This window comes from Lampetra planeri, chromosome 1 (assembly GCF_965212315.1).
Source record: "Lampetra planeri chromosome 1, kcLamPlan1.2.h2, whole genome shotgun sequence".
Lineage (NCBI taxonomy): Eukaryota > Metazoa > Chordata > Hyperoartia > Petromyzontiformes > Petromyzontidae > Lampetra > Lampetra planeri.
Genome location: NC_136107.1, coordinates 1228695 through 1256510, shown reverse-complemented (window position 1 = coordinate 1256510; position 27816 = coordinate 1228695). Strand labels below are relative to the sequence as shown.

Sequence of the window (27816 nt, the reverse complement as noted above, 5' to 3'; positions counted from 1 at the left end):
ATCAAACCTTTAACATTGGTCGCGAAAGCCTCACTACTACGTGTTAGACTCCAGCTTGTTCAGAGAATGCAGCTGCAAAGACCTCTTAAAGCGCACACACCGTTTCGTGAACACACCACACACTCGTTCTCTTGTCTTTGCACTGGCTACCAGTGAAGTATCCGAGTGGACTGTAAGATCATGCTGCTTACTGCTCACCTGCAAAGCGCTTGAGGGGCTAGCCCCACGACATTTGCAGGAACTGATCCGTTCTTACACTCAGAGGGCTCGGAGATGTTCAGATCGACTTCTGAGGACTGCACCCCTGAGGTCAAGGCTCATTTCCTTGAGTGATCGGGCTTTTTTTTGGTTACCAGTGCACATTCCAGACGATGGAACGCTTTGCCTATGCTCAGAAGACAGATTCGTCAGAGCTAATTAATTCGGTCGTGAAAAATCACGTCTTTAAATTGACCTTTAGCTCCTAGTTCTGCCCGTTTCCCCCGGTTCTGTTTCCTGCTTTCCATACACGGCGCCCTACAAATGTAATTTGTTATTGTGGTGTTCTTCACGGAGGCACACGCTTGAACTTGGATGCAACACGTTTATTACACGGCCCAAACAGGGCCACTACCTAAACGTACACCAGTCAACTAGACCCCAACGGGATAACTACAACACATTCCTGCGGAGGGATCTGGTAGGAACGTCGGGTTGCTCGGTCAATGGCCAGGGTCAACGGCGGCGTGGTGTATTCCGCAAATATGGCCGACTGTGAGGGCGGGCCCAAGCCGGCGTGAGTAGGTTAAACGTTGAGTTTTATAAGGGCACCACGGGGTGACCAGCCCCACCCCCCACCCAGCCCCTCCCCACCCAGCCCCACCCCACCCAGCCCCTCGCCACCCAGCCCCTCCCCACCCTCCCCTCCCCACCCTCCCCTCCCCACCCAGCCCCACCCCTCCCAGCCCCTCCCCACCCTCCCCTCTCCACCCTCCCCTCTCCACCCAGCCCCACCCCTCCCATTTTTGGATTCACGTCGGACGGACGGACACAATAATCCCCTGTGGGCTGGTGGAACCAGGTGGTTCCTACCAGTATGACTGGTCGACACAAGAGACGGATGGGAGGCGGGGGGTGAGTACACGTGGGGGGGGGGGGTGGGCGAGTACACGTGGGGGGGGGGGGCGTGTGCAGTGTTTATCTCGGCTGCATCGGAACTGTGAAGCCGGAACAGAAGACGCCCGCTGTTGTGTTTCCCGCCCGGAGTGGCGCGCGCACCGAAGCTGCCCAGTGCAGAGTTGCTACGGCTGCAAGGGTGAGTTGTGGACAGGCGTTCTCCTCACGCAAGCCGCGCTCTGGTTACCATCTCCTCGTTACTACACGCTCTGGTTACCATCTCCTCGTTACTACACGCTGTGGTTACCATCTCCTCGTTACTACACGCTCTGGTTACCATCTCGTTACTACACGCTGTGGTTATCATCTCCTCATTACTACACGCTCTGGTTATCATCTCCTCACGCAAACCGCGCTCTGGTTACCATCTCCTCGTTACTACACGCTGTGGTTATCATCTCGTTACTACACGCGGTTGTCATTGTCGTACGTTAACATTGCTATACATACCGCGTGCCGTATCGCCATTGTCATCACTTGTTTTCTAGCTGAACTGGATTTGCAGTGTTTGTCCACTGTGCATATCGTTCGTATAACTTAGACGATAATTAATTGTTTATACCCCATTAGTGTTGTTCGTGACAGGATTATACTTTGTTGTCACACGCACAATGCACTACCGTTGCTATTGTTGGAGCTGTTATTGCGTTTAACTTCTGCGTTACAATGCGCGTCGTCACTATGCTCTGTTCTCATCCCCCATTGATAACTCCCAACGCATTGCGTCTGTGATGGGGGTTCTTGGATCATACTTCACCACCACGCTGGTCGGAGAACAAGTTGGGGGGGGTGGAGGGGGTCGCGTTGAAGTCTTTTACAGACGGGCAAGTTGCGTCGCGCACAAAAAACCTCGCCGGCGATTCTGCTGCTCCAGCCGTCTGCAATGTCGCGTCTTCCCCACGCGAGAGATCACGACCCCTTAACAGTCTCGGGTCATCGATTGACCGCGAGTTCATGCCAAATGACAGCCACTCCGCGCGTGGTCTCGGGTCTGCAGCGCCTCTCGCAACATCATTCACTCCTCGGCCTCGCGCCTGAGCAGAAACTTCATCGTGTGTACGTGCGTGCGTGTGGGTGGGAATGTGTTGATGCGGAGTGAAAAGAGATGTCACGATCCCATTTGTTCGGAGTGAACGCGCCGAGAGCAAGGCAATCGGGGGTGACGCTTGCCAAAATCCGTGAGCACGATTTAGCCCAACTGCGTCAGTGTTGTTTCGGTGTCTCTGTTTCCGTGTCTCTGTGTATATTTGTCTCTGTACTGTGTTTGCGTGTGGGTGTATTCGTGCCCATGTGTGTGTGTGTCTCTCTGCGTGTGTCTGGCAGTAGTGTAGCGGTTAGCGCGCTGCACGACCAACCTGGCGACCCGAGTTCTATTCCTGCTCACGGCCAACACCAGTGACGATTATTTAAACCGGTCCTGGGCCTCCCCTTGGTTGACTCGGCCTCAAATGAGTACCTGGTGCGGCGTCTAAACATCGCCACTCGGGAGACAACCCACCCCCTCGTGTGCCATGTTGGGTCTGCATAGGTGCTCGCTAAACAGCACTTGCCCCAACAGTCTGTGAAGGCCATACGGGGGATGTTTGTCTGGCAAAACAACCCCTAACCTGCTCGGTGGTTTCCAGTCAGTGACGCTGTGGTGGGTGGCTGTAAGCAATGCCATTGGGGGAAAGGCTCATTGATCGACTGATATGCTCATGGCGCTTGCAGTCGCCACGGTGGCCAACGGGGGCTCTGTAAAGGTGCGAGGGGCTGCTGACACCTTCAACTAAATTACCAAAACACACGACGCAGACGAGATTAACTTAAGCTTGTGCCGGATGCCTGGGGGGATGGGCGTCTAGTACATCTGCTGGCCAAATCCAATTTCAGAATAAGAATTTTATACTCGCGAAATCCGATGAGCGTTAACCCTCGCCCTCGAGGAATGTTTGGACGCTCACTCGAGAGGAGAGGCTGCCATTCCTCTGTCTGGAGCTGGACCGGTACCGCCTGGATCTCTGGTATACAGGAGGTCTGGTGGACTGATTCTGACAGCAGTCACTGAGGGGTGGACAGTCCTCCACTCCAGGCAGGAAACTGCCAAACAACAGGGGAGTGGCTTTTCTGAACAAAATTATGACCGGGAGGGGGGGATGTGGAAGCGTGACAGTGAGGTGTGGGAAGATATGATTCCCAGATAGAGTATAATTTATGTACTGTAAATCCAAATTTTATAGTATCACATGGGCTTTGGCAAATAGAGTTGTGATCTTATGTCAGAGCCAATGTCAAACATTTGTAAAATTCCTGGAGTTCTGCGCTATTCATGTGCCCCACTATAGGGATATTGGATGCCTGGAAATCAAACTAAAATGCTTGAAACATTTTCAAAGCTTAAATTTTAGTCAAGGGTTTAAACCATATGTAATTTGAGGTTTTTTTCAGTCATTGGTGACCGGGCTGAGACCAAACATAAATTACACTTGAGTATGCTCTCTGGTTCTTTCGGTAAAGTCACGTAGATAGAAAAAATAATAAAAGAAAATAAAACACGACGTTTCGGTCGCAACAGAAGCGTCCGTCTTCAGGTAAAATAAAAGAAAACACGACGTGTCGGTCGTGTTGCGACCAAAATGTCGTGTTTTATTTTATTATTTTTTCTACCTACGTGACTTTACCGAAAGAACCAGAGGGTATGGAGTCCTACAGTCACGAAAGCTTCAAATCAAGATTACACTTGAGTACTCGGTTTAATGACAGGTGGCTGCTTGGATTTGAAAATCAAGGATCTCAGCAGTGCCGGCGAAGTGTTCTGAGGCCTCCAGCTGCCCTGCCACGTTCCTCCAATTTAGTTTAAAAGATCTCCGCCGTTATCCCCTGACCCTGTCTCGCCACACGTGTGTACAGCACCATGTTTGGGGACTTGTTTGTGGAAGACGCCGGCGCTGATTCTGGAGGCAACTCGTCATCTGGCCGAAGACCAGAAGCGGCAAGGAGCCTGCCTCCCGCTCCTCGTGAACTCACGTGCTTGTGTGGCATTCAGAATCTGGGGGCCACGTGCTATCTCAACTCGCTGCTGCAGACACTCTTCCACACACCCGAGATGCGCGGTAAATTTTTTCACCCGGTGTTTGTTTAGTATTTGTAAATAAAGTACTGCTTTTTATTGTTTTGGCTGTCATTTGTAAACTGTACTATGTCCCTGACAGAAGCCATTTTTAGCTTGAAGCCGGAAGAACTTGGTGATCTTGCAGACAAAGACAAACCTGGAGCTAAGGTACCAAATAAGATTGCTTTGCTTAACCATTTTACACATTTGACTGTTGAAAATATGTTCTCTGTCAACCTGTCGACAGGTGGGGGAGGTAGCTTCTGCTGGACAGCTTATGAGTGTTTTAAATATCCTTGGTTTGGCAATCATTTTTGATAAACAATGATTTGCTGTGCCTTTGTCAATTCACTACTGGATGAAGGACTCCACACCACATTCCATCTCACTGGTGGGGGTTGTTTGGCCGTACTTCACACTGATCAGGATGGGTCGGTTAAGCACCGGACCAAGACTATATCAAATATCACTCACTGCTGATTTTAGCCTTGGCTGAGTGCCTTGTGCTAACCATTTTGCCACCATTCCACTCGTATTTTCGTATTATTTCCCTTATTTTAAAACTTGACTAAATGACATCTGTATTTATTGATTAATGTTGATATGCATCTCGTTGTTGCCTGAATATATATAAGAAAAAAACAGTTTCATAACAATTGAAGGCAATATAAATATCCTAAGTCTGACTAGATTTTAAAATATATGTTGTAAATTATTAATGTCTAGTGTTAAAAATTGATATGTGTTGATAGACATAAATTATAGCATTAATAGCTTGTACATTATAAACAAGCGTTCTATTTTCAACAGTTCGAGTCCTGTACCGTTGTACAGCAGGCCCAGCGGGTGTCTGCGCCTGCCTTGAACGTTGTGTCTTGATAGTTTTGGCCATGTGCGTGCGCGCGTGCGTAGGTGCGAGTGATCCCACTACAACTCCAGCGCTTGTTTGCCCAACTCCTGCTGCTCGATCAGCAGGCAGTGAGCACGGCTGCGCTCACGGACAGCTTCGGGTGGACGCACACAGAGGTGCGTACTTCAACGATTCATGTCGCCACTCTAAATTGAAAACTAATTTGTTTAGAGCAGATTTTTGTGTTTTCTTATCTTTCCCCAGCACCTCTTAATTAGCACCGTTGGCTACTTGGGGTGCGAAAGAAGTTCTGCATGTCACACTTTCCTGTGAAGTGCTCCTTTCAGACATGATACTTTTTATTTGTATCTGAAGTTGGTTTCTCCTAATGATTTGTAATAGAAATGTCAGTTAATTGTGTTGGATTTTGGGTTGGTCATGTTCATCAGAAATCGGATGTGATTTAAATATTGCATGTACACGGTTGTAAATGTGTGGATAGACATACAGTACAAAGAAAACAATTGATATGATTAATCCTATTCACAGTTGAAATATGGTTTGAAATCATCATTTTTTTCTGTGACACTTCAGACGATGAGCACTAAATACGTGTTTTCGAGGTTATTTTTTGTTACCAGCAGGAGGAAATGATGATTGAAATGTTGCTTTGTGATCAGTGAGCGAGTGGAATGTGTGGGTCCTCAGGAGGGGCACCAGCACGACGTGCAGGAGTTGAGTCGCATCTTGTTCGGAGCTCTCGAGTGCTCGCTGGTGGGCACGACGGGACATGACCTCATCTCTCGTCTCTACCACGGCACGGTCGTCAATCAGATCACCTGCCGTGATTGTGGCCGTCGCAACGAGCGCGAGGTATCTGCGACTTGCAGTGCAGCATATGCAAGACATCCTAAAATGTGTGTGAGAACATGTAAAGATATCATTCCCTATCTTTGTTGGCCAAAAGATGGTACTTGTACACTTTCTCACCTAGGCCTTTCATAATTGCTCTGACTTGCCCATTGTAAAGTTTGTATGCAAGATTATTCTAAATTAAGTATTTTGAATTGACGTGTACCAATCCTCAATTTCCAGTGCAGTTTATGTTACATGCTCAGACTGAGTGAATGTTGGGGTTGAATTTGCATACTTTGGAAAAAACAACAGCCACCTCGTAAGATGATACTGACTTTTCAGTGCAAAGTACTAAACAGTTGTGTGCTACGAAGTTTAAAACAATTCTGATTTGTACAATTATAGCTCGGATAAATTTCAACAAAGTAGGTCTTATCGATAAAACTCATCGTTTGTGACCACTGCTAGGAGACCTTCCAGGACTTGACGATGGCTGTGCATGGAAATCGTGGTTTGGAGGAGGCCTTGAGCAGCTACTATTGCGAGAGTGAGGAGATGGAAGGGGACAACCGCTACTGCTGCGACGAGTGTGCCCGCCTCGTCTGTGCCACCAAGGTGCTCGCTAGGACTTGCATTGCTCACACACACACGTAAAATACGGGACACGTCTGAAATCCTAGGGTCTGGATTGTTTTTATTCCCGTGGCTTATTTTACGTAGGCAAGAGCTTTACTCGGTCCCGTATGGAAGTGAGCCCCTGATATCACAAATCAGCTGGTTTCAAACCCATGCAGTTTCGATGTCCGAGGTCCCCCTCAGCATGGAATCTGTAAGCAGTTACATTCTTACATCACTGCACCTCTCAATCGTTAAACCACAGAGATGAACACAAATTCAGGGCCAATCTTGATTTCAGGGCCAATTTATGACAATACATGTGCTAGAATATTGTTCACTACCTACCAGGTTGTATTTACATATTTCTACATTTAACGGCTTGAAAAAAAAGTACATTAAAGTAAGTTACATTTGTTTGTAATTTTCGATAAATTTCACATTCGATTTCTTGCTATTGTGATGATTTTCACATCAGTTGGCTAATTCTACCAGAGTGGAATGCAGGCTGTGGGTAGTGATGGTGGCCCAGTGCTGTGTTTAGATCCGAATTGTGCGCTGATCTGGTTGACGTTGCTTGCGGTCTTGTGTTTGTTGCGTTGCCAACAGAGTGCCAAGCTCCGGACCCTGCCTACCATCCTTACCTTTTCCCTGCTCAGGTTCAGCTTCGACTTTGTCAAGTGCGAACGCTACAAGGAGACGGGGCGCTTCACCTTCCCCAGGCTACTCGACATGCGCCCCTACTGCGAGGTGCAGGCCTCGTCAAAAGCACCCACTCATTTTTTTTTTGACATCTCAAGGAAAACAATTGTAGGTGCTCTTATTGGGGAGTAGAATCGTTTGTGGGGGTTTTTTTACCCCCTTTCCACGAGCAAAATATTGCATGCAATTATGACTTCTTTTTTTTTGCATTATGACTGCAGGTATTGTGGTCTATGCAAGCATGACTCCTTGTAAAAAAAGGTGTCAGTTTTGTTGCCAGATAGAAGGGTAAAAAACCAATTATCATATTTTTACTTGCAAATGAGGTATTATGACTTCAGTTATGCTGGTCAAAAATTTCCACATTTATCTGATTTGGAAAGTGAAAGGGAGATGATGATGATGATGTAAATAAAGTACCTTTATCGTGACGTCCTCAGATGGGTCGCTTGGGGAGAGAAGACTGCATGTACGAGCTCTTCTCGGTCATTGTCCATAAAGGGGGTTGCCATGGAGGCCATTACCATGCGCTCATCTGCGATGTTAGCCACCTGGGAGTATGGACCGGCTTGGTGCGTATTCTCTGACACAAAATGAGTCTGTAAATCAGGCTCTGACACTTGTGAATTAATCACATTTTTGTCATGTATTCCTAATAATTTTTTGTTTGGCTTGTTTTTGCGATTTCATGTTATAGATTGACGAAGAGCCGAAGGTAGAAAATGGTTCTGCACATGGTCAAGATGAGTGTTCAGACCCTGTGGAAGCATGTCGCTCCATCCTGAACGAGGAGGTAATTGCATGCAGGAGATCTACGAACCGGGCCGCCCTTTTGAACGATAACCGAGCATGTAACAGTAACAGTAAACGTGTGTGGATGTGTGCAGGCCGGAAACTGTGGCTTGTCCCTGGACGTGCTTTGCCGACGACTCCAGGAAAAAACTGGAATTTCTTGGAACAAAGGCCATCGTGCTCGATACGGCCCAGTCACCAAGGTAATGTACACGCAACTTTCATTCTCTTGCATTGACATATTTTTGTCGTTATAATGCACATCATTTAATCTAAATTTATTTGTAATTTATTTTTTCATGTCTCAGTTTCTTAAGAGCCATGCCCATATTTTTGACTACAATGCTGCAAAAAACTGGGTCTCCCTGAGCACCGGCGTCGCATCGACGTCGTTCCCGGTGTCGGGCGACGCGGAGAGAAGCACGTCAAACGGCTGTGCCGCCGTTAACGAGGAAGGGAATGAAAGGGCGTGCGCCAAGTCTGCAGATTCCGCTTTGGAAGCACCGAATGTGACCAGCAAGGGAGACGCGGATGCGGATGGGTCCTTCAACATGGAAGAGCGGCAGTGGTTTGACTTTGATGACAGCTGCGTGCAGCCAGTCCGGGAGCAGGAGCTGTCGCTGCAATTCGAAGGCCGTGAAAGTGCCTACATGCTGTTCTATCGGCCGCGACGTGGTGAGAGAGAAACGGGGGAGCTCTGCCGTTAAGTGTATTTATGTTATATGTTGAACTTCTTTCGCACCGTATGTTGCCAACCGTGGTCATCGTAGGTGCGGGGGAAGAACAACAAACTAAACACAAAACCATATAACAAATGTGTGTAGTACATCATTGATAAATTAAATTATTATTTTTCGTTTCTTTTTGTTGCAATGATTGAATTCTAGAATGAAAATATAAGTGAAGCACTCTTTTGAACAGTTTTGGTAATGAAGCCATTCCACAATACAGAAGCATTGGAGATAGAGACCTTGATGTTGGTTGGGTATCACGCTTGATGTTTTACCTTTGTGTGGCCAGCAAAGAAAAAATGGTCCTCTGAGATCCCGCAATGGCTTGTGGATGAAGTCACCACTCTCAACACCAATCTGATTGCGTTAAGGTAAATGTACCCCCATAGTGTTCATCCCAAATGTCTTTGCCATGTGTTTTTGTTCAGCTTTGTATATATCTCATCCTTTCTTAAATTATGTATTAGGCTGCCCTTGGCTCTTTTGAAAGTCATTATTCTGCTCTGTTCAAATTCTACTGTGGCCTGCTGTTGATCTCTATCTAGACGTAGAGCCAAGTAGCCTAACTTCAGCATTGCTACACAGGCAAGAGTTTGTGTTTTTTACTCGCAACATTCTGTGTGTACGTGGTTGCATTTACATGAATGGTTATGTCCAGTATAAACTTGTCGAAGAAGATGACTTGACAGCATCACGAGGAATGTCATGATTATATGTTTAAAGGTAGATAAACACATTCACGGTGTGGTCGCGTAGCAGTAGCAGCAAATGCTATGTAATGCAATTTTAGAATCCTTCCTCGTTAGGTTTTTTAAGGCCTTGATTATTCAGGTCTCTTTCGATTTAAAGCTTTCGTGACTGCAGGGATTCATCTTCTTGGTTCTTTCGGTAAAGTCACATAGAAGGGAAATAATAAAATAATATAATTAATTATCACGACGTTTTGGCCACAATGCAAGCAGCCACATCCTCAGGTGAAGAACAGGGCTGTCGGAAAGACAGCGTCCGACAGCCCTGTTCTTCACCTGAGAACGGCTGCTTGCGTTGTGGCCGAAACATCGTGAGAATTGTATTTTATTATGTTTTATTTTTATTATTTGATTATTTCCCTTCTACGTGACTTTACCGAAAGAACCAAGAAGATATTCAGGTCTCTTTTGCAAAGGGGCTTGTGTCAATGCACACTAAATGCTATCGACTTGTAAGTTAAAGGGTTAGCATTTATTTTTAATCGACGTTTGTCGTAACTGCGGTAACTTCCGCGGCGATTATACGTCGATGTGCGTGACGTGTGCCAGGAAGCAACACGAGCAGCAGCTGCACAACTTGACGTTGCACTTGCACCTGAGTCCCCTTTACGGCTGGGACGCCGAGGCGGGGGCCCTGCGCCCGGCCTCGCCGCACGGAGACCCCGCCCTGCCGCTGTGCACGGACACTCGCGTTAGCGTGACGCAGCTGCGCAGCGAGATTGAGCAGGTGAGCAAGCCCACAGAGCACTCTCACCGTTGTGTGTGTGTGTGTGTGGGGAGCGGTGGTGTCGCGGTTAGTGCGCTGCACGACGAACCCAGTTACCCGTGTTCGATTCCTGCTCGCTGCCAGCACAAGCGACGATTATCTGAAACGGTCCTGGGCCTTCCCTAGGTTGACTCGGCCTCAAATGAGTACCTGGTGCGGTGTGCAGTAAACATCGCTACTGGGGAGACAAAGGCGGCCATGCGTGGTGCTGGCCACCCACCCCCTTGTGTGCCCGTTTAGGCCTTCATCGGTGCTCGCTAACAGCACTTGCCCCAACAGTCTGGTCAGGCTATACGGAGGATCTTTGTCATATAGAGTTGTTATGGTTCAATCCAATACAAATATAAACTACTTTAATTATAAAGACATTTTTCAATCCACTGGTGGATTAAGGCTTCCCCATGCCGTGTCACCATGTTGGTCATTGTGGGTTGGCGAAGGATGGGGGCATGTCCAGAACTGGCTCTGATGTTACTCGCCACTGATGTTAACCCGTAACTCGAAAACGAATTCAGAAACTCGGGGGTCACCGGGTTTTTAGCACAGTGTAGCAACCCGGTGACTGTGCTACGGCTCCTCCCCCACCTCCCAAAATGAAACCACATGAGGACGTTAGAACTAATGTGATGCTGCAGTCGACGGGATAATTGACTTACTATAGAGGAAAAAAAATGTCCCTGCTAGAGGCTGTTGTTCTAGACTTGTGCGTGCTGCGTTGCATATGTGACAGTACAGTACATGTCGCTTAGAATGTGTAGTGCCTCTTCTTGTTGGAGTTGCGTCTTAACCTTTTGGAGTCATTTATAAAATAGTTTACCTTTTATTAAAAAATTATAATTTTATCTATGTTTTGGACTTTTATTTTTGACACAATAGTTTCTACCTACATTGGAGCAGTGTGGCTGTTGCGCTTTGCAATGTTAAGTCTGATCGTATGTTTTATTCTGGGTATTATTGCACACATTGCTCCACAGTGGGCAGTTATTTTGTACAAACGACTGCAAATCAAGTAATGTAAGCTTGTGCTCATGTTTTTTAAACTTACAATTATGTAAGCCAATACTTTGTTTTCAAAATTTCTGTATGCGTGTGTACGTGTGTGCATGTGCGCGTGTGTGCATGTGCGTGTGTGTGTTCACTTTTGTAAAACTGTAGCTGCTCGAGTCATGGGAAGGCCCTCTGGCAATGAGCCTGGCCAAGCTGCTGCCTGCCGGCTTGCACATCTACGAGCCACTCCAAGGTCAGGGCTTCACTGCTTCGTCAGCAATTCACATCCTTGCAAGCTTATATGCCAACAAGGCATCTATACCAGACCGAATAAGATCCCAAAACGGGTCGTCCTCTCTGCGGTGTGGTGGCGGCGTGTCGCACCTCCCTTCACTCCTCTCTGCCCCTTGCCGTTTGCGGGACGCTGCTGTTTCGGGCAATAGCCCTTCACAGCAATGTGTAAATGCCCTTACATCTCCGATTAGCACGGTTGGCTATGAACAGTGCGAAAGAAGTCCTACGTACATGCACATGCATATTAGTACCCCTGCTAAGTCCTCAACCTTAGCTTTTAGATGTTTGCCTGTTCACTTGTATTAGTCCCCACCCTAATACTACCCCGAGGTCACCATCCCCATAACCTCTATACTTATATGTACACATTCCTTCACCTAAAATAATTACTGGCGACAACCAAGCATACTCTTTTAGTGGCACTAAAAACTCACAGAATGAAAGGAGGCTGGGCTGTTTGCCATGGTGTGGGGTTGGTGTCAGTGATAAGGTCAAGGGTTAGGTTATGCTCAGACTCAGACTGATGGTGTACTCCCTCTTCTGCCAAATATGCTGTTTTCACTTTTTATTTTATTTTCACTTTTGGTATTTTTACAGCATCCCTGCTGAGGGCTCAAGCATAACGCTGTATGACACGGAACTGTTCTGGCCTTTGTCTGACCCCACACCCTTCCAACTGTGTTCAGACGGGGACAGGAGTCTATCTGAGGCCGGCTTGAAGGATGGATGCAACCTGTTCATCTGGGACGGCATTCAGGTGTGTAGACGGTAACTGCAAAGCACATGTGGCAGAGAGTGTGTTTGTACGCAGTGAGTTACAAATGTACACAATCAATCCAGTATCGCAAAAAACTCTATTTACTTGCCAGTTGAATAACTCTTCGAATTTTGACACGTGTGTGTTTTATTAGCACTTGGAAACTAACACAACGATTTAAGTGGGTCTTTTGAGTAATACTCATCATGAACACTGTGGGGTGTGCTTAAAATATGAGACTTAGGTGGCAAGATAAGTATACATACCACGTGTACATTACTGTAATTGGCAAATCTATTGCGCGAATGGTCGATATCGCCCTCTGTATAAAAACACACTCGCACAAAATCTGCTGTACCGTTAATTATATTTTAACTGTGACATTGGCCGTGCGCCCTCCAATTCTGTGCCGGCAAGGTTGGCGGTGTCCCAATTGCAACCGGAAAAGAGAACGAGCCGGTGCTCCTCGACCTGGTCGTGAGCGGTGCCGCCGAGGCCGACGGACCACGCGGCCCCTCGGGGTGCGCGGGCGGCAGCGAGCCCCGCCTCGGCCTGGACTCCTCCTCCCCCTCTTGGCAGAGGGGCTTCCCCAAGGCCCTTCTCCTCGGGGAGCTGCGGTTGGCGTTGGCGGCCGAAACGGGGATCCCTGCGCAGGCCCTGGGGCTGGCCTTGAGCCAAGGAGGCCGCAGTGTGTGGCTGGAGCGAGAGCGGGAGGACTCGGTCAACGTCGGCTCGCTGGGGGTCGCGGACGGCGACCGGCTGATGCTCTTCAGAGAGTGCGCGCAGGACGCGTGAGTTGTTCATGCGAGTGATGAAAAGGTCACCAAGTTGTCGGGGGTGTGGTATTTGAGCTTGTATGCTGGCATTTTGTGGTTTTTTTTGGCAGTTATTTTCTATTTTTTGGTTGTCGACCAAAATTATTGTTGTGTTTTTATTTTGTAGATTACAAACAAAGTTTACACTGTTGATGTTGAATCCTTTACGCATACAAGGCATGGGTATAGAGTAACGACTAGCAATAATTTGGTATTGTAACTTTTTTGCATTGTAAAATGTCTTCACCGAGCAGACAATAGCATATTTATTTTTAACACTGATGATTTCAGGTCTATTGCGCATCTGTACAGCTTTTGTATACACTTATAATGGTTATTTACAAGAAATACATTTCCATTAACGTCTGACTCTTCATAAGGGGAGATTGAATGCCGTATTCGTAGTATAACAATACTTTGAAGCACAAACTCGAATCTGTTACTAAACACCCTGCTTATAAGTCTTCCCTGACAGTGCTGCCCCTCTTCTTATGCCGTCCCTGTCAAGTTGTCAGAGTGGCCTGGAGCTGGAGAATCAAAGCGACAAGGGCCAGCAGAGCTCGGAGACCCCCAGCCTGCGACTGAACATTAAGAGTGGACTTGTGGACGAGTGCGGAGCGCAGAAGTCGACCGTCGAGCTCACCTGCCGAGTTGACACGGTGGGTAGATGTCAGCCGCCCACCATACCTCGTAGAACCGCATCACCAGATTGTGTGATGACCCAGTGCCATACTGAGCCAGTACCCAGTGGACCGTGTCGGTCTGCACTGCGAGTCTTCACACTGGTTGACCTCGGGTGATGTGAAAGCTCTTCCTATTGATATTAAGTTACCTCGCTGACTCGTGTTATTGCTGGCGTCTCCAGGTCGTTTCCACCATCAAATCTTTAGCTTTGGAGAAGATGCACCTTGAAGCAGAGGCTGCAGGTAAGCGTTGAAGTATAAACAAAAGTTCCATATTTAAATATTATATGTTTGACACTTTGAAATTAAATTTGTCTGGCAACAACATTTTTTATCCGATTTATTCAATTGCAACTTGCATATTATCCAATCTCGATATGTTTTGTAATTATTGTAGCATTTTCAAGATATTCGTACAAAAGCCGTTTCGTGTACAAATATTGTTTTCCTGGTCGTGCTGTCGCCAGATGGATACTGTTTGCGAATGGTGGACTCCACAGGTCGTCTCCTCTCCCCCAGTGAGTACTTCCAGTCCCTGTACATCGAGAACCTCTCCCCATCACAAGCTCCAGCTATGCCCTTGGGTATTTGTACTGTTTCTCGAGTACCTGTACTCGCTTTGGAGTAGAATATTGCTTCTTATTATTTCGAATTCCTTGCCCACGTGTACGCGTACTCGTTGAGCAAATGCACTCGCTGCTCTGTCTGTGCACTCCTTGTTTGTTCCGCACGCAGTGAGGGAAGATGCAATGCTGCGTGATGCTGGCTTGCAGCAGGATGCGTTGCTCACACTGTGCTCTGGGAGGGCACCAACTTCTGGGGAGGTACAGATGGCTCATTCACTATTTAAACTAGGCCTTGACATTTTAAATATTAAAAATAAAATATTAACTTGCATTCATTTGTAAATCCAAGACTGGATGATGAAGGCCACTCCATGCCATGTTGGTCATGGTGGTTGTTTGACCATACTTCACCATGCCGGTTCGTGAAGGGGGGGGGAGGAGTTTTGGACTTCATATTTCACTCATCCAGGTGCATAGCACATTGTGCTAACAACTTGGTCACCATTCTGCCCCTGGAAATGTTTGAATTCAAAAAGATTCTGCTACAAAAACATTTGGAAAGTTGATCAATAGAGGTCTTGTGAAACTGAAATTATGGAGGGAAAATACGTGCTCAAGAGTTGGGGACCGTGCGTCACATTTGCAAAGTAGCATCCCTCGGAGTCAAGGGAGAGAGTCAAAAGGGGGACTATTCAGTGTTATCTTGAGCTGCAGAATACTAAAACCGAAGACTAAATAATAAGACGTATAAAACAACTTGAGGAACACTTTGTTATCTTGTTCAGTATCACTGCAAATCTCAGGATTGGAAATTAATTGCTCTTGTGTGTATATATATGTTAAACTTCTTTAGCACCGTACGTAGCCAACCGTGCCAATCGGAGGTGCTTTAACACATTACCGTGATCCCTCGTTTATTGCGGTTAATGGGGACCGGAACCCCGTCGCGATAGGTGAAAATCCGCGAAGTAGGATTGGCCCCCTAGGAATTTCCGTATGTGTGTGTGTGTGGTACCAGAATGTTTAAAATATATATATTTATACTTGATATATATATTTTACTTAAATCTATTTAATTATAAAACCTTATTATTATACATTCACTCTCTCTCTCTCTTTCATACGATACGTATTATGGTGTTCTACACTCACCAATGACAGTAGTATCTTGAGACTTGACTCCAGTAATGACGACGACGACGACGATGACAATGACGATGACAATGACGACGATGACAGACCTGTGCAGTTCGATGAATGTGATGATGAATGATGATGATGATGGTGTTACTGCACAGGTATAATGAGGCCTTTAAATCAGTTCCAAAAATCCGCGATGCACTGAGGCCGCGAAACTTGAACCGCGAAGTGGCGAGGGATTACTGTACCACCCATTTCTCACGGATACCAGAGGTTGATGATGCTGCGTATTATTTTCACAGCTGTTTTTGAGCTTCACTGTCAGTGGCAGCCCATACTCTCTGGAGCTGGACTTGGTTGTGCCGCAAACCTCCACCATACGCGAGGTGCTGTCCTCGCGCCGTCGTTGTCGTCTCCCCGTGTCCCGCGTCAACACGACGACAGCTCCAGTGGCGTTGTGTCTCTTCATTGTGTGTGACGTAGATCGGAGGTCGCAAACGGGTTTTGATTCCCTACCCGTACCCTACCCGAAATGAGTGACAAACGGTTACTCACCAGTGACTCACGGCCTACCCGTACCCGGCCGCACCAGGGTCGCAAACGGGTACCCGTACCCGGCTGGGTACGGGTAGCCGGGTATCGGGTAGGGTACGGGTATCGGGTACCCGGTCGCGACCTCTGACGTAGATGTCTTCGCTTGATCTCGGCTTAGAGTTGTTGGTCCAATTCTTACGATTGTTGTTTCCCATGATTCGGTTTTCCCAACAGGCTGGTACAGCACCATAAATAAATCTGCATGCCGCAAGGTCATTTTAAATCCCAGTTGGGGATTGACGTCATTATTATTTTGTTTTGGTGAATGAAATCATTTAGTCTTTGTGGGATGTCGGCATTGCTTATCTGATGGTTAGATTGGCTGTTACTATTGGCAATGTGGAATGTCCACCACTTGCTTGGGAGCACTCGTGGGGATGAGCACCCACCTCTGCTCATTTCAGCAGCGACACCGTTCACATTTCACCAGTAACGCATGTTACTGTACTCTACACGAAACACTTTTTCACTATAAATTATTTAGTAATAGGGTTTGTAATTGCTTGTGTCTACCTTGGGCATTGAAGGCCTTCTCATTGATTGGATTGTAGCTTTTTTAATTGGATTTTGTTGACATTCCTAGCCTTTATTTCGTAATTTAAATAATTACTATAATATATTATATGCACATAATTTAACTTGCCTTTCTATTGCCAATATCGTCTTTAAATGTAATAATTATATTAATTACTATGGGGTATTCTGCGCATGTAATTTTAAATTGTGTTTGTATTCGCAGTGTTCAAAGCTCGTGCTCAACAAAGCCAACATAAGCGGTATGTTGAATTTATATAAAGCTTGCGATGCTGACGATTGCACTTTACTCCAGACCCTGCCATTGACTTGTGAATATAGGTAAAGTACATTTACGAATGCTTTATTTTTGGCTGATGAAAGGCACAGCACATTTAAAGGTCCTGCTGCTCTCTGCACATGTGCGTGTCTGTGGCCCTAACCTCCATCCAATCAGAATCAGAATATTTATACTGAAGGAATCCGATGAGCTATGAAGCTCTTTCACAGACAAGTGGCTGCTCCCCAAGTCACGGACAACACCGCGCGTAGGCGTGCTTTGCCAAAATTCACTTACACTATCAATTCAAAACTCTTTGGTTCTTTCGGTAAAGTCACGTAGTTAGAAATAAAATAAAACAAATCTCGACGTATCGATCGCATCGCAAGATTTCGTCATCCGGCAAAGGCTTGATAACGACCGCATGTGTTGCGATCAAAACGTCGTGATTTGTTTTATCAATTCAGTATTTTTATCAAGAGTGCATTAATAAATGTATCATCACGCTAGTACAGTAAAACCTTGGATTGCAAGTAACTTGGTCTGCGAGTGTTTTGCAAGACGAGCAAAATTAACTAAATATTAATTTGATAAACGAGCGAGGTCTTGCAATATGAGTAGTGCGTGTATACGCTTTGTCTGCCGAGCGTCACGTGATCACAACGGATACACGAGTGCTTTGATATACGAGTGCTTTGATATACGAGTGCTTTGATATACGAGTGCTTTGATATACGAGTGCTTTGGATTACAAGCACGTTTCCGGAACGAATTATGCTCGCAATCCAAGGTTTTACTGTAATGTGTTTGCCAGTGAATCGTTTACACAGGAAAGAGTGTGTAACAAAATAGTTTTATACCGGTAGAGGGTATGCAACTGAGAGTCGTGTGTTCTTTATGCAGCTGGTGACTGGCATCTCCGTCGTGTCAACTGGTGCGGAGACGTGGGGGAGCCACTGTACAATCAGGTTTGCAATAGAAAAATGTTCGCCGATTGTGTAATGATCACACACAGCATGCCCTTGTGAGAACAATAGCAGTTTCTATACAGTGCCTTGGGATGCTGTCACATTCAGACGTGCTATATATAAATGTAACTCTTTTTTTAACTGTAGGTATTGTGTGATTTGAGCTGTGTGGTGAGGTTTGGGTGCATGATTGTGATGCGTGTAAATGTTTGGTTGCATTACTGAGCTATGCACAGCTGTTCGGATGCATGAATTGTACTGTGTGTAGTGGTGTGGGCAGCGGTATTGTAGCGGTTAGCGTGCTGCGCTACGAACCCGGTGACTCGAGTTCGATTCCCGCTCACGGCCAACACCAGTGACGAAATATCTGAATGGGTCCTGGGCCTCCCCTAGGTCGACTCAGCCTCAAATGGGTACCTGGTGCGATGTGTAAACATCAGCACTAGAGAGACAAAGGCGGCCGGGCGTGGTGTTGGCCACCCACCCCCTTCGTGTGCCATGCCCTCCTTCATAGGTGCTCGCTAACACTACTTGCCCCCTACTGTCTGTTAAGACTATATGGGGGACTTTTGTTGCGGTGGAGGTGTGCAGAATGCATTGTGTGTGGTGTACTCTGTGTTCTAGGATGCAACTCTACAGGAGCAGGGTGTTCAGGGTGGGGATGTCCTGCAGTTAACAGAAGGACCCCCACCTACCAAGGTAACGCTACTTTTGAAAAATTATACGCAAATCGCTCATTTGGGAATCTCCGTAGCATTCATTGCCTTAGACTGCGAAGACTTTGCAGGACATTCCTCAAAAAGGGTCGTGATACGTACTCGGTGAGGTTTTCTTGGTTAAACGAGCGTAACGAAGAAATTATTAATGTTGCGGGTGTATTCATCGTCTGCTCCACAGTGGTGGACATTAAAGATCCTGTGCCGTCGAAGAAGAGTCGGCCATTGTGTGCCGGGGGTCATGATTCCAATTCGTCACCTAAAAATGTACATGCAAATTATTTTGACTTAAAGCTTTCGTGACTGCAGCAATTCATATTCTTTGGCTCTTTCGGTAAAGTCACATAGGTTCAAAATTAATAAAAATAAACAAAAAACCACGACGTTTCGATCAAAACACACGCGATCATCTTCAGGTGGAAAAAGGGGGGAAAGGTCCCAAAGGCAAGCTGTTTTTAAAGGTTTACAATGGGCATAGCCCAAGTGTCAACTTGCAGTGCGCCCAACGGCGTGGGCGGGTCACAAGGGCCCTGGGGCCAGCACAAGTGGAGATGGTTACGTTGGGTGGGAAATTAACTACTTTTTTGTACTTGCAAGTAGTTTGCCCAACTTCAAGCGGAGATGGTTATGTTAATGAATCGAGAGAAGGGTAGGCACAGGAGCCCTGGAGAAATTAGTCATATTAAACTAACATCGGAAAGTGACAAGATGGAAACATCGCAGCCAGTTATGATTTGAACTGGTTGATAATGTCCTTCCAATGTTTGATCATTGTTTAGTATTGAATTAAGTGGTTTGTGTACATTGTTTTAGATATGATGCTCTATACCTTAATAATTGTAGTTTTGAAACTGAAATAAGTATATAATAAATGTTGTTTACAAAAATAACATTTTAACAAATGAAGTGGCATTAATATACATTTTAACAAATGAAGTGGCATTAATATACAATAAATGTTTGAAGTGTGCTATCATTTTGAATGGAAGTATCTGAGTAAACGGTCGATGTTTTTCATAAATCTCTCCGTGTACGCATTGGTCTTGACTTGCGCACGGCACGCGTGTGGTTGTTGGCAGGGCCTGCTAACTTTGTCCGTGTGGTTGTTGGCAGGGCCTGCTGACCTTGTCCTTGTGGTTGCTCAAGCCTGCGACTGGATTCTTAGCTGTGGAAAGAGGTGCCAGAGAGGGCCCTGATGCTGGTACACAGGATCAAACGCTTGCTGGCATCATACTGTTCTGATTATCTTGGATCTCACACTTGGCAACATTACACACGTAACATGGTAGGATCTTAGGACCTTATGCGACTAGAAATCCACGTTTCCCTTACTCTGTACCATAGCTGTCTGGCACAGGTATCGGTGAGTGATTGGATTTTTGGCTTGTATGTTGGTGTTTAACAAATAGCATAGCCAAATACTTTTCAGTTACCTGGTGTCAATGAGCCTTTATCTTTTATCATTAACATGCACAGCTGCCCCTTAAGCATGTCAAGAGTTACGCTCTGAAACATCCTATCCCTTCTCTGATGCAGCTTAACAAATGATACCAACTCCTTCCCTACAGGCAAGGATGGCACCAAAAGGCTGAGCCACATTGGAGACGTGCACATCTCTGGCACGGCATTCTTAGATGACCTCAGGGCCAAGGTATGCAATAGATAAGACTTTGAAAAATGAACTTGCAAATTGTATCTTTGCTCCTACGTCCAATTTACCAGTCACTAAAGTACTTAAATTTACCAAGGTGGTGGCAAGGCAGCATACACAGCAGGGTCACAAGGGCATTTTCTACAACGGGGACATTAATCTGCAGTTTGAGTCGTCACTTTATATTTTGACATTGGAGTCACATGTCGTACTTATGTTGAACTTCTTTCGCATCATACGTAGCCAACCGTGCTAATCGGAGGTGTGGGGGGAAGGACAACAAACATGGCATTTGTAAGGATAACTCTACTTCAGGGTGCGCTTAGCTTCTTGCGCAGTGCTATTGCTGAATGTGGAAACCCCGGAACTGTCCCCATCATCAACCCTTCAGCGAATCATCTTAACAGAGCGTGGCCTGCTGCAGGTCCTCTCCTTGGGAGCAGTGCAGCCAGAAGCGGCGGCGGCAGCGCTGGCGCTGTCCCCGCGGTGCGTGCGTGTGCGGCTCCTGGAGGAAGAGGGCTTGAAGCCCGGCAAGATCCTCCGCAACGGTCAACAGCAACTCAGGTGAGCCATGCCTCCTGAGGGAGAGCTGCGCTGTCGGTCGGCCTTCAGAAGGGGAAACTTTCGCCAAACTAGCGAAGCCAACGGCCGTTTGGTGTAACGCGTCGCGCAAATACAGTACGTGGCTTCTCAAATGGGCAAAATCGGTTCGTGTGCAGGCGCTGGATGGATTGTTGCATAACAAAGATTGCGAAGGGGTGTTGGCGGTTTGGGAAGGCCTTCATCGAGCAGTGGAATGAAAATGGCTTAACATAGCTGTTGATAATAATACATTTTGAGAATTAGTATGTTTAAATGCTTCCATCTTTGAGTTGCCACATTTGAGGTTCCCCTCTGTGTGCCTAGAAATCTGGGTCTGCGGGGAACATCCAAGCTGTGTGTTCAAATTCTCCCTCAAGAGGAAGTATTGGGGTGAGTGGCAGTACACACCATGCATATTACCGCTTTCCAATTTGCATTGCAGTTTTCATATTATGCATGTACAACATTTTGCATTCAAATCTAAGTATTTGGTCAAAAGCACTTAAAATGTAACCGTTGCACGGTTGCATTTCAACAGTTATTGCCAAAACCATGCTTTGTTTTCACATGCAAATCTCCGTGCTCGAGTTTTAAAATCTGCCATTGATTTTTCCCTGCTTCGTTTCGCAGGCCATTTGACCTGCTGCTGCAGCTGCAGTTGCGCATTCCGGGGGAGCGGCGGTACCGTCCACCTCGGGAGATGATCCTGGACACAACGCAGGGCTGCACAGTCAACTCCCTCCGCAACGCCGTCGCACAGACCTTGCAAATACCCGCTCAGCAACTGGAACTCGCCAAGCATTTCCCAGACACCTCCAAGTGGATCTGTATCTGGGAGACCAGCAAGGTGTGTTTTTGGTTGAGTTGGAAGGTCTGCTTGTAACTGAGAGCAGGCATGTTTTATAGATGGCAAAAAGTCAACACCGTTTGTCAATAATACTGTGGCTTTAAAAGGAATTAATATAAATATGCAGTAGGTGATGTTTCAGCACAACCCTTCATAGTGCGAAATGTCACTGATTGGAAATTAACAAAAATGTATTTCTTAGGACCATATTCCTTGACAATTGAGATGTTGTTATATTGTACTTGTACACCAATAATATAAAATAACACTTAATATCATGACAGAGGATATGCCAAATTTAACATGAACCATCGCTCAGACGTGCTATCAACAGGCATCACTTTAGCATGAAGGGAGGCATTTGGTGTTAACCCACGCACCTGGAGTGCAGCGGTGAAGAGATGTGATCTCCCTCACCTGGTATGCAGAAGGTTGTGGGTTCGAACCCGACCCTGATGCATGCCGTATGTTTGGAGTTTGCATGCTCTCCCTGCGGTCACTTGGATATTTATCCGGGTCCTCCGGCTTTTCCCTTAACATTTGGAAACATGCTTTTAGAGTTTAATTCTAGATTTGAAGCTTTCGTGACTGCAAGGATTCATACTCTTAGGTTTTTTCGGTAAAGTCACGTAGGTAAAAAATAAAATTAAAGTTAATAAAAGAAATAATGGAAATAAAATAATAAATCACGACGTTTCGGAGACAACACAAGTCTCCGTCATCAGGTGGGACCGTCACAGCTAAAATTACTGCATCAAGTGAGGCAGTAATTTTAGCTGTGACGGTCCCACCTGCATCAAGTGATGCAGTAATTTTAGCTGTGACGGTCCCACCTGCATCAAGTGATGCAGTAATTTTAGCTGTGACGGTCCCACCTGCATCAAGTGATGCAGTAATTTTAGCTGTGACGGTCACACCTGCATCAAGTGATGCAGTAATTTTAGCTGTGACGGTCACACCTGCATCAAGTGATGCAGTAATTTTAGCTGTGACGGTCCCACCTGCATCAAGTGATGCAGTAATTTTAGCTGTGACGGTCCCACCTGCATCAAGTGATGCAGTAATTTTAGCTGTGACGGTCACACCTGCATCAAGTGATGCAGTAATTTTAGCTGTGACGGTCACACCTGCATCAAGTGATGCAGTAATTTTAGCTGTGACGGTCACACCTGCATCAAGTGATGCAGTAATTTTAGCTGTGACGGTCACACCTGCATCAAGTGATGCAGTAATTTTAGCTGTGACGGTCACACCTGATGACGGAGACTTGTGTTGTCTCCGAAACGTCGTGATTTATTATTTTATTTTATTTCCATTATTACTTTTATTAACTTTTAATTTTATTTTTTACCTACGTGACTTTACCGAATAAACCTAAGAGTATGCTTTTAGAGTATTTGGCTGCTTGCGACTTCCACATGACGAGTCACTTTGCTGAGCTATCATTTGCGGCCAGGTTCCTTCTGAATATGACTTGTATAGCTCATTGGGCCTTAGTGAAATGACAAGTTTAGTTTTACTTAAGCTTCGAGTTTGCTCTGCAAGGTTCCTCTTGTGTTGCCCGCAGGGGGGGAAGGGCAAACGACGGCAGAACAGAGAGAACCTGCGGCAATCTCCCTTCTTCTTGCACGACGGAGACACCATTGGGGTCAAGGTGGGTTTCCATTCTGATGCATTCAACTGTTGTAATAGCATTCAATATGGATATTTAATTCACATTCAATACAAATAAATGTAAGTTATTATATTCGATGAATGTGACCTTTGTACTCATTAAGTATATAGTTATTATTCTGCCTAACAATCGATGTGTTGAGTAGCGTACAAATGTCATCACTCGATTAAGCATATCGGTTAAATGTGTGGCATTAGTATTTAACCAAGGGGGGGAAGCCTTGTAGAGATGTGGTGACATTTAGTTGTGATTTAAAGCTTTCATGACTGCAGGGATTCGTCTTCTTGGTTCTTTCGGTAAAGTCACGTAGAAGGGAAATAATAAAATAATAAAAATGAAACATGATAAAACAATTCTCACGACGTTTCGGCCACAACGCAAGCAGCCGTCCTCAGGTGAAGACCAGACTGGTTTATTATTTTATTTTTATTATTTTATTACTTCCCTTCTACGTGACTTTACCGAAAGAACCAAGAAGACATTTAATTGGTCGGCTTTTCTCCTGGTGGGGAGCTGTCCACAGACACCTCTTGGCCATAATTGTGCATTTTTGGTGGCGCTACGTTGCCAGTGGTGCACAAGCAGAGTGGTGGTAGAGAAGGGCCGTTGCCCGAATTATCACCTCGTGTATATTTACGTCAGGCAGTGTTGTTGACGAGTGTTTTCGTTTTTGTTAAATTGACAAGGTAGTGCACATTTTTAAACAAAATGTGAATAATTTTCTTATCCATTAACCACCTAGGCTGCGCTTAATATCCTTGAGTGTGGTGTACCTGGGTCAGATGAACGGTTTTGTGGATAAAAATTTCATTGCCTTTCAGTGTGAAAATGGTAAATTTCAAGCATTTATCGTGCAGTGAAAATACGAATGCATAATGTTGCGTGATAATTGAAACTTAAAACGTTGGTTTCGTAGCCAATACCAAGATCCACATTTGTTTTTGTGGCCAAACCTGAAACTAGTTATGGTTCGTGATGAATTGGTTTTACATACGTTTGGTTGAACGAAGTTACTGAGCCGGTGCTTCTTCCGGCTTCACCTTGACCTGGATGGCATTGTGTACCTTTTGCCGAGGTTTTAACTAAAGATGTTCTTTGCTTCTGCGCTGCTTTGCCGACGCCCAGGACTTGAGTGTGGACAGTTCCTCAGATTTCTCGACTGCCGAGGATGACGAACAAAATCTGCGTCTACAGACGGAGAAAAAACAGAAAGAGTATGCAAAGCACCCTCCGCATTTTACACAAAATAATCCTTATTCTTGTGGAGAATATAGGAAACTAAATAGATAAGCAGATAGTCTTTCATATAGACTCTGAGAGTGCTTATTTGCTTATAGTACTGCTGAAATAATGCAAACTCTTGACTGGTTGACATACAGTGTGTTATCAGCAGTCGGGCTTGAATCAATGCTTGTGAATTGTCAGGCGTTATAGGCAAGTATACATCACAGAAATAATAATTGTGGAGAATATAAATATAAAATTAGATTAGCAGACAATACGCCTCCCATATATCTCTTGCCACGTAAGTATGTTAGATCAACATTGGTAGGTGTTTACATATCTCTTGGAATACATCGCCTGTTTTAAAACATTGAGAGGGAGCATCTCGTTTACAAAGGTGTCCAGGGTGCTACAAACTCAGAGGGAATATTGTTAAACGCAGTAGTTTAGTTTAACACGTATGCTATCATGACCAATATCCATAATAGAGGTTTTTTGGATTATATTGCTTAAATATAAACGTGTCGTTAAACCCGCCAACACCCGACAGCCAATTAGTAAGGATTGTCATGTAAACAGAACATGCAAATTCGTTACTAGTACAGTACACCGGTGTGTTTGAGAGCAAATCTACAACATTTACAATCCGAGTACGACGTTTCTCCAGTAATTACAACTGGCATCAGGCGGACAGATTTGCAGTAGTTTAAACGGTTCCAAGACATATTCTTGGTTCTTTCGGTAAAGTCACCTAGAAGGAAAATAATAAAATGATAAAAATATCAAACAATATTTTTATATTTATTATTTCCCTTCTATGTGACTTTACCGAAAGAACCAAGAATATTAAACCCTGCAGTCACGAAAGCTTTAAATCAAATGTTCTAAAACATGTTTTGTTGTTTAATGTATTTGTTGTACTTGCGAATTAGCGGCAAGTCACAGAAAGCGGCTGGTGATGGCGCTGCAACCGTTCGTCCCCGCCGAGCTGAAGTCGCCCTGTCCATCAGTGTGGCTGACTACAGGTGACAGCCGCCCAGTCTCGCCCAGTGCTCCAAGTTGAGCCAAAGGTAAACTCCATCGATCACCACCTCGCATCACCGAACAAGCTCAAGGCTCATAGCTTCTACCACTCGTATCCACTTCCTTCCTTTTTAAATTCTTTATATTAAGTTCACTTGCTTGCTTGCGCGCTTACGACCGTGCAAATCTTTCGGTCGTTTTTTAACCCACTTCCCGTGATCCAATCGAGCTGACATTTTGCACACAGACTCGTTGTGCGTGACAATTTATTTTCGTGAAAACATTTTTCCAAAATTTTACACTTTTTAGGAAAAAATAAATTATATTTAATTACCAATTGCTTAATGGTGGCAGGCAATCATCTGACTCATAGGTGGCAGCCATCTCAAGCCAGAGGACGAGAGGACTCTAGCCGCCACGCATATAAAGGATTTATAGTGAAAAACTTTGTTTTTACGGGTTAATTTTTCCCTGACAAGTTCCCCACAAGTGTTTTTCTGTTTACATGTCTTAAACCACCACAGCCTTTACACAACTGTGTGTAATGCAGTTTAGTCCTGGCCATTCATCTCATGTGACGGTGCCTCTTTGTCCCACTTTGCTTTGCATGGTCTCAACGTGGTCTTGGATGTAACTGGCTTGTGGCATCGTGTGTCCTGAGCACTACTAACTTTTCTGTCATTTTGCTTGGTCTGTCACGCAAAGTCTGCTATACAACCTTATGTTGGTATAATTAATGGTCTTACTGTAGATAATGTATTGTAATACTTTTTAATGCATTTACCAGTATATGAAAACAATCTTAATTTTGGAGCTTTCGTGACTGCAGGAATTATTCTTTGGTTCTTTCGGTAAAGTCACGTATAAAGATAAAATAATAATTAAATAATAGCATACGACGTTTCGATTGCAACACAAGCAATCATCATCAGGTATAAATGAAATAGCAACAAAAAAATCTAACCAGAAAACTATAGACAGACATATAAGCAGACAGATATCACCAAGATACACAGAGCGAGTAATGAAAACACTTATATGGGTTGTTATTTAATTGCAGTTGTTTAGCATTGGCCCAAAATTCCAATTGGCCAGTAACAAACACTATTGAAGTAATAATGGATGCTATGTAAGACGTTTAATGAATTCTTGAAATAATAATCACGTTTGTAAATTTCAGATTCGTAGGATTCGGTGCGCGAGGGATAGGCTGTTACTTAGAATTTCTTGATATTCTAAGAGCCAAACTAAGAAATGTAAGATTCTAAAGATTGAGTAAGACATCTACAGATAATCATAACAAATGGTGCACATTGATGATTCTTAGAATTCAATAAACATGTTTTCCAAGACCCCAAATTAATCGAAGCATGCAATGTTTAGAAATTCTCATGTTTTCATGGACACGCCAAAAAATGCATTGCCAAACCTGAGGCTTATTTAGGCTTCTTAGGGCTCATTGGGAACTCTGAGCACTTGACCGCACGAAATAAAAATACAGGATTCATTGGGTTCAACGGAATGTTCAAGACGGTACCATCTAAAATGAGATAACGTCGAGAGAATTGCCCCAACAGCCAGGAGAGTTTCGTGCGGCTTGCGAAGCCATCTCATTAAATCGCAATCCGCCACTGTTGTGATGCACACTTCAGTGTGTTTATCATTTGCAGTGTGCATGGATCCTCCTCGGAACTGGAAGAAATCATGGAAGGAGAGACGATGAGTTTGATGGATGAAGAAAATACCAGCAATAATGTTACTGTTAAAAGTTCACCAAGATGCCATTTGTACTTTTAACTTTACCCTCGCAGGTAAACACTCCTGCCTACATTTTATTTTCATTTAACGCATACAAATTAAAGTCGGCTAAAAACGAAATGCCGTTTCAAAAATCTATGTTTTAATTGTCCTCGTACACTGTAATTGCAATTAAAATGTACTTTTTTTCAGATTAGGTTTAACAATCTATTTTCTTCTTGACGGTTTTACTTGTAACTCCGTAAAATACTGTAAATGTAAATACACTCGCAGAGAAATACGTGTACAGTCTCAATTAAATCTACGTTCAGACAAAAAAAACCGCGTGGGAGAGTATCTTTTGTACTCTGTTGGACCAGGCGGTGTGGTCTACGTCCCTGGTTTTGCATCTCCTAGAGATTCACGGGTGGGTGATGAATTACACTGGTCAACAAAAA

At 45.0% G+C, this 27816-nt stretch overlaps 1 protein-coding gene across 3 annotated transcripts; it reads left to right on the top strand.

Moving 5' to 3' along the window:
- The first annotated feature begins 1210 nt into the window (after window positions 1–1210).
- USP40 (ubiquitin specific peptidase 40) lies at window positions 1211–27700 on the top strand. Of its 3 annotated transcripts, none has more exons than XM_078601641.1 (33): window positions 1211–1294; window positions 4045–4247; window positions 4347–4414; window positions 5159–5272; window positions 5805–5969; window positions 6420–6566; window positions 7176–7316; window positions 7709–7840; window positions 7966–8061; window positions 8156–8263; window positions 8369–8735; window positions 9081–9162; window positions 10090–10267; window positions 11462–11546; window positions 12274–12344; window positions 12762–13135; window positions 13668–13818; window positions 14025–14085; window positions 14310–14360; window positions 14578–14666; window positions 15851–15934; window positions 16882–16918; window positions 17839–17903; window positions 18528–18602; window positions 19766–19820; window positions 20188–20270; window positions 20695–20834; window positions 21177–21242; window positions 21483–21699; window positions 23267–23353; window positions 24500–24588; window positions 25531–25668; window positions 27292–27700. In XM_078601641.1, the coding sequence occupies exons 2-32, from the start codon at window positions 4049–4051 to the stop codon at window positions 25625–25627; spliced, it is 3774 nt and encodes a 1257-aa protein (XP_078457767.1). In that variant the 5' UTR covers window positions 1211–1294; window positions 4045–4048; the 3' UTR covers window positions 25628–25668; window positions 27292–27700. The 3 variants fall into 3 exon arrangements, with proteins under 3 accessions (XP_078457767.1, XP_078457599.1, XP_078457683.1); XM_078601473.1 differs by having other exon boundaries at window positions 19733–19820; XM_078601557.1 differs by having other exon boundaries at window positions 19733–19820; window positions 27274–27700.
- Window positions 27701–27816: the final 116 nt, after the last annotated feature.

Excerpts from the sequence above, each read along its gene's own strand:
- USP40 (XM_078601473.1), top strand. The coding sequence starts at position 4,049 with ATGTTTGGGGACTTGTTTGTGGAAGACGCCGGCGCTGATTCTGGAGGC. Across the intron at positions 7,317-7,708 it reads ACATGCGCCCCTACTGCGAG|ATGGGTCGCTTGGGGAGAGA; the intron begins GTGCAGGCCTCG and ends TGACGTCCTCAG. Across the intron at positions 15,935-16,881 it reads AAACCTCCACCATACGCGAG|TGTTCAAAGCTCGTGCTCAA; the intron begins GTGCTGTCCTCG and ends TTGTATTCGCAG.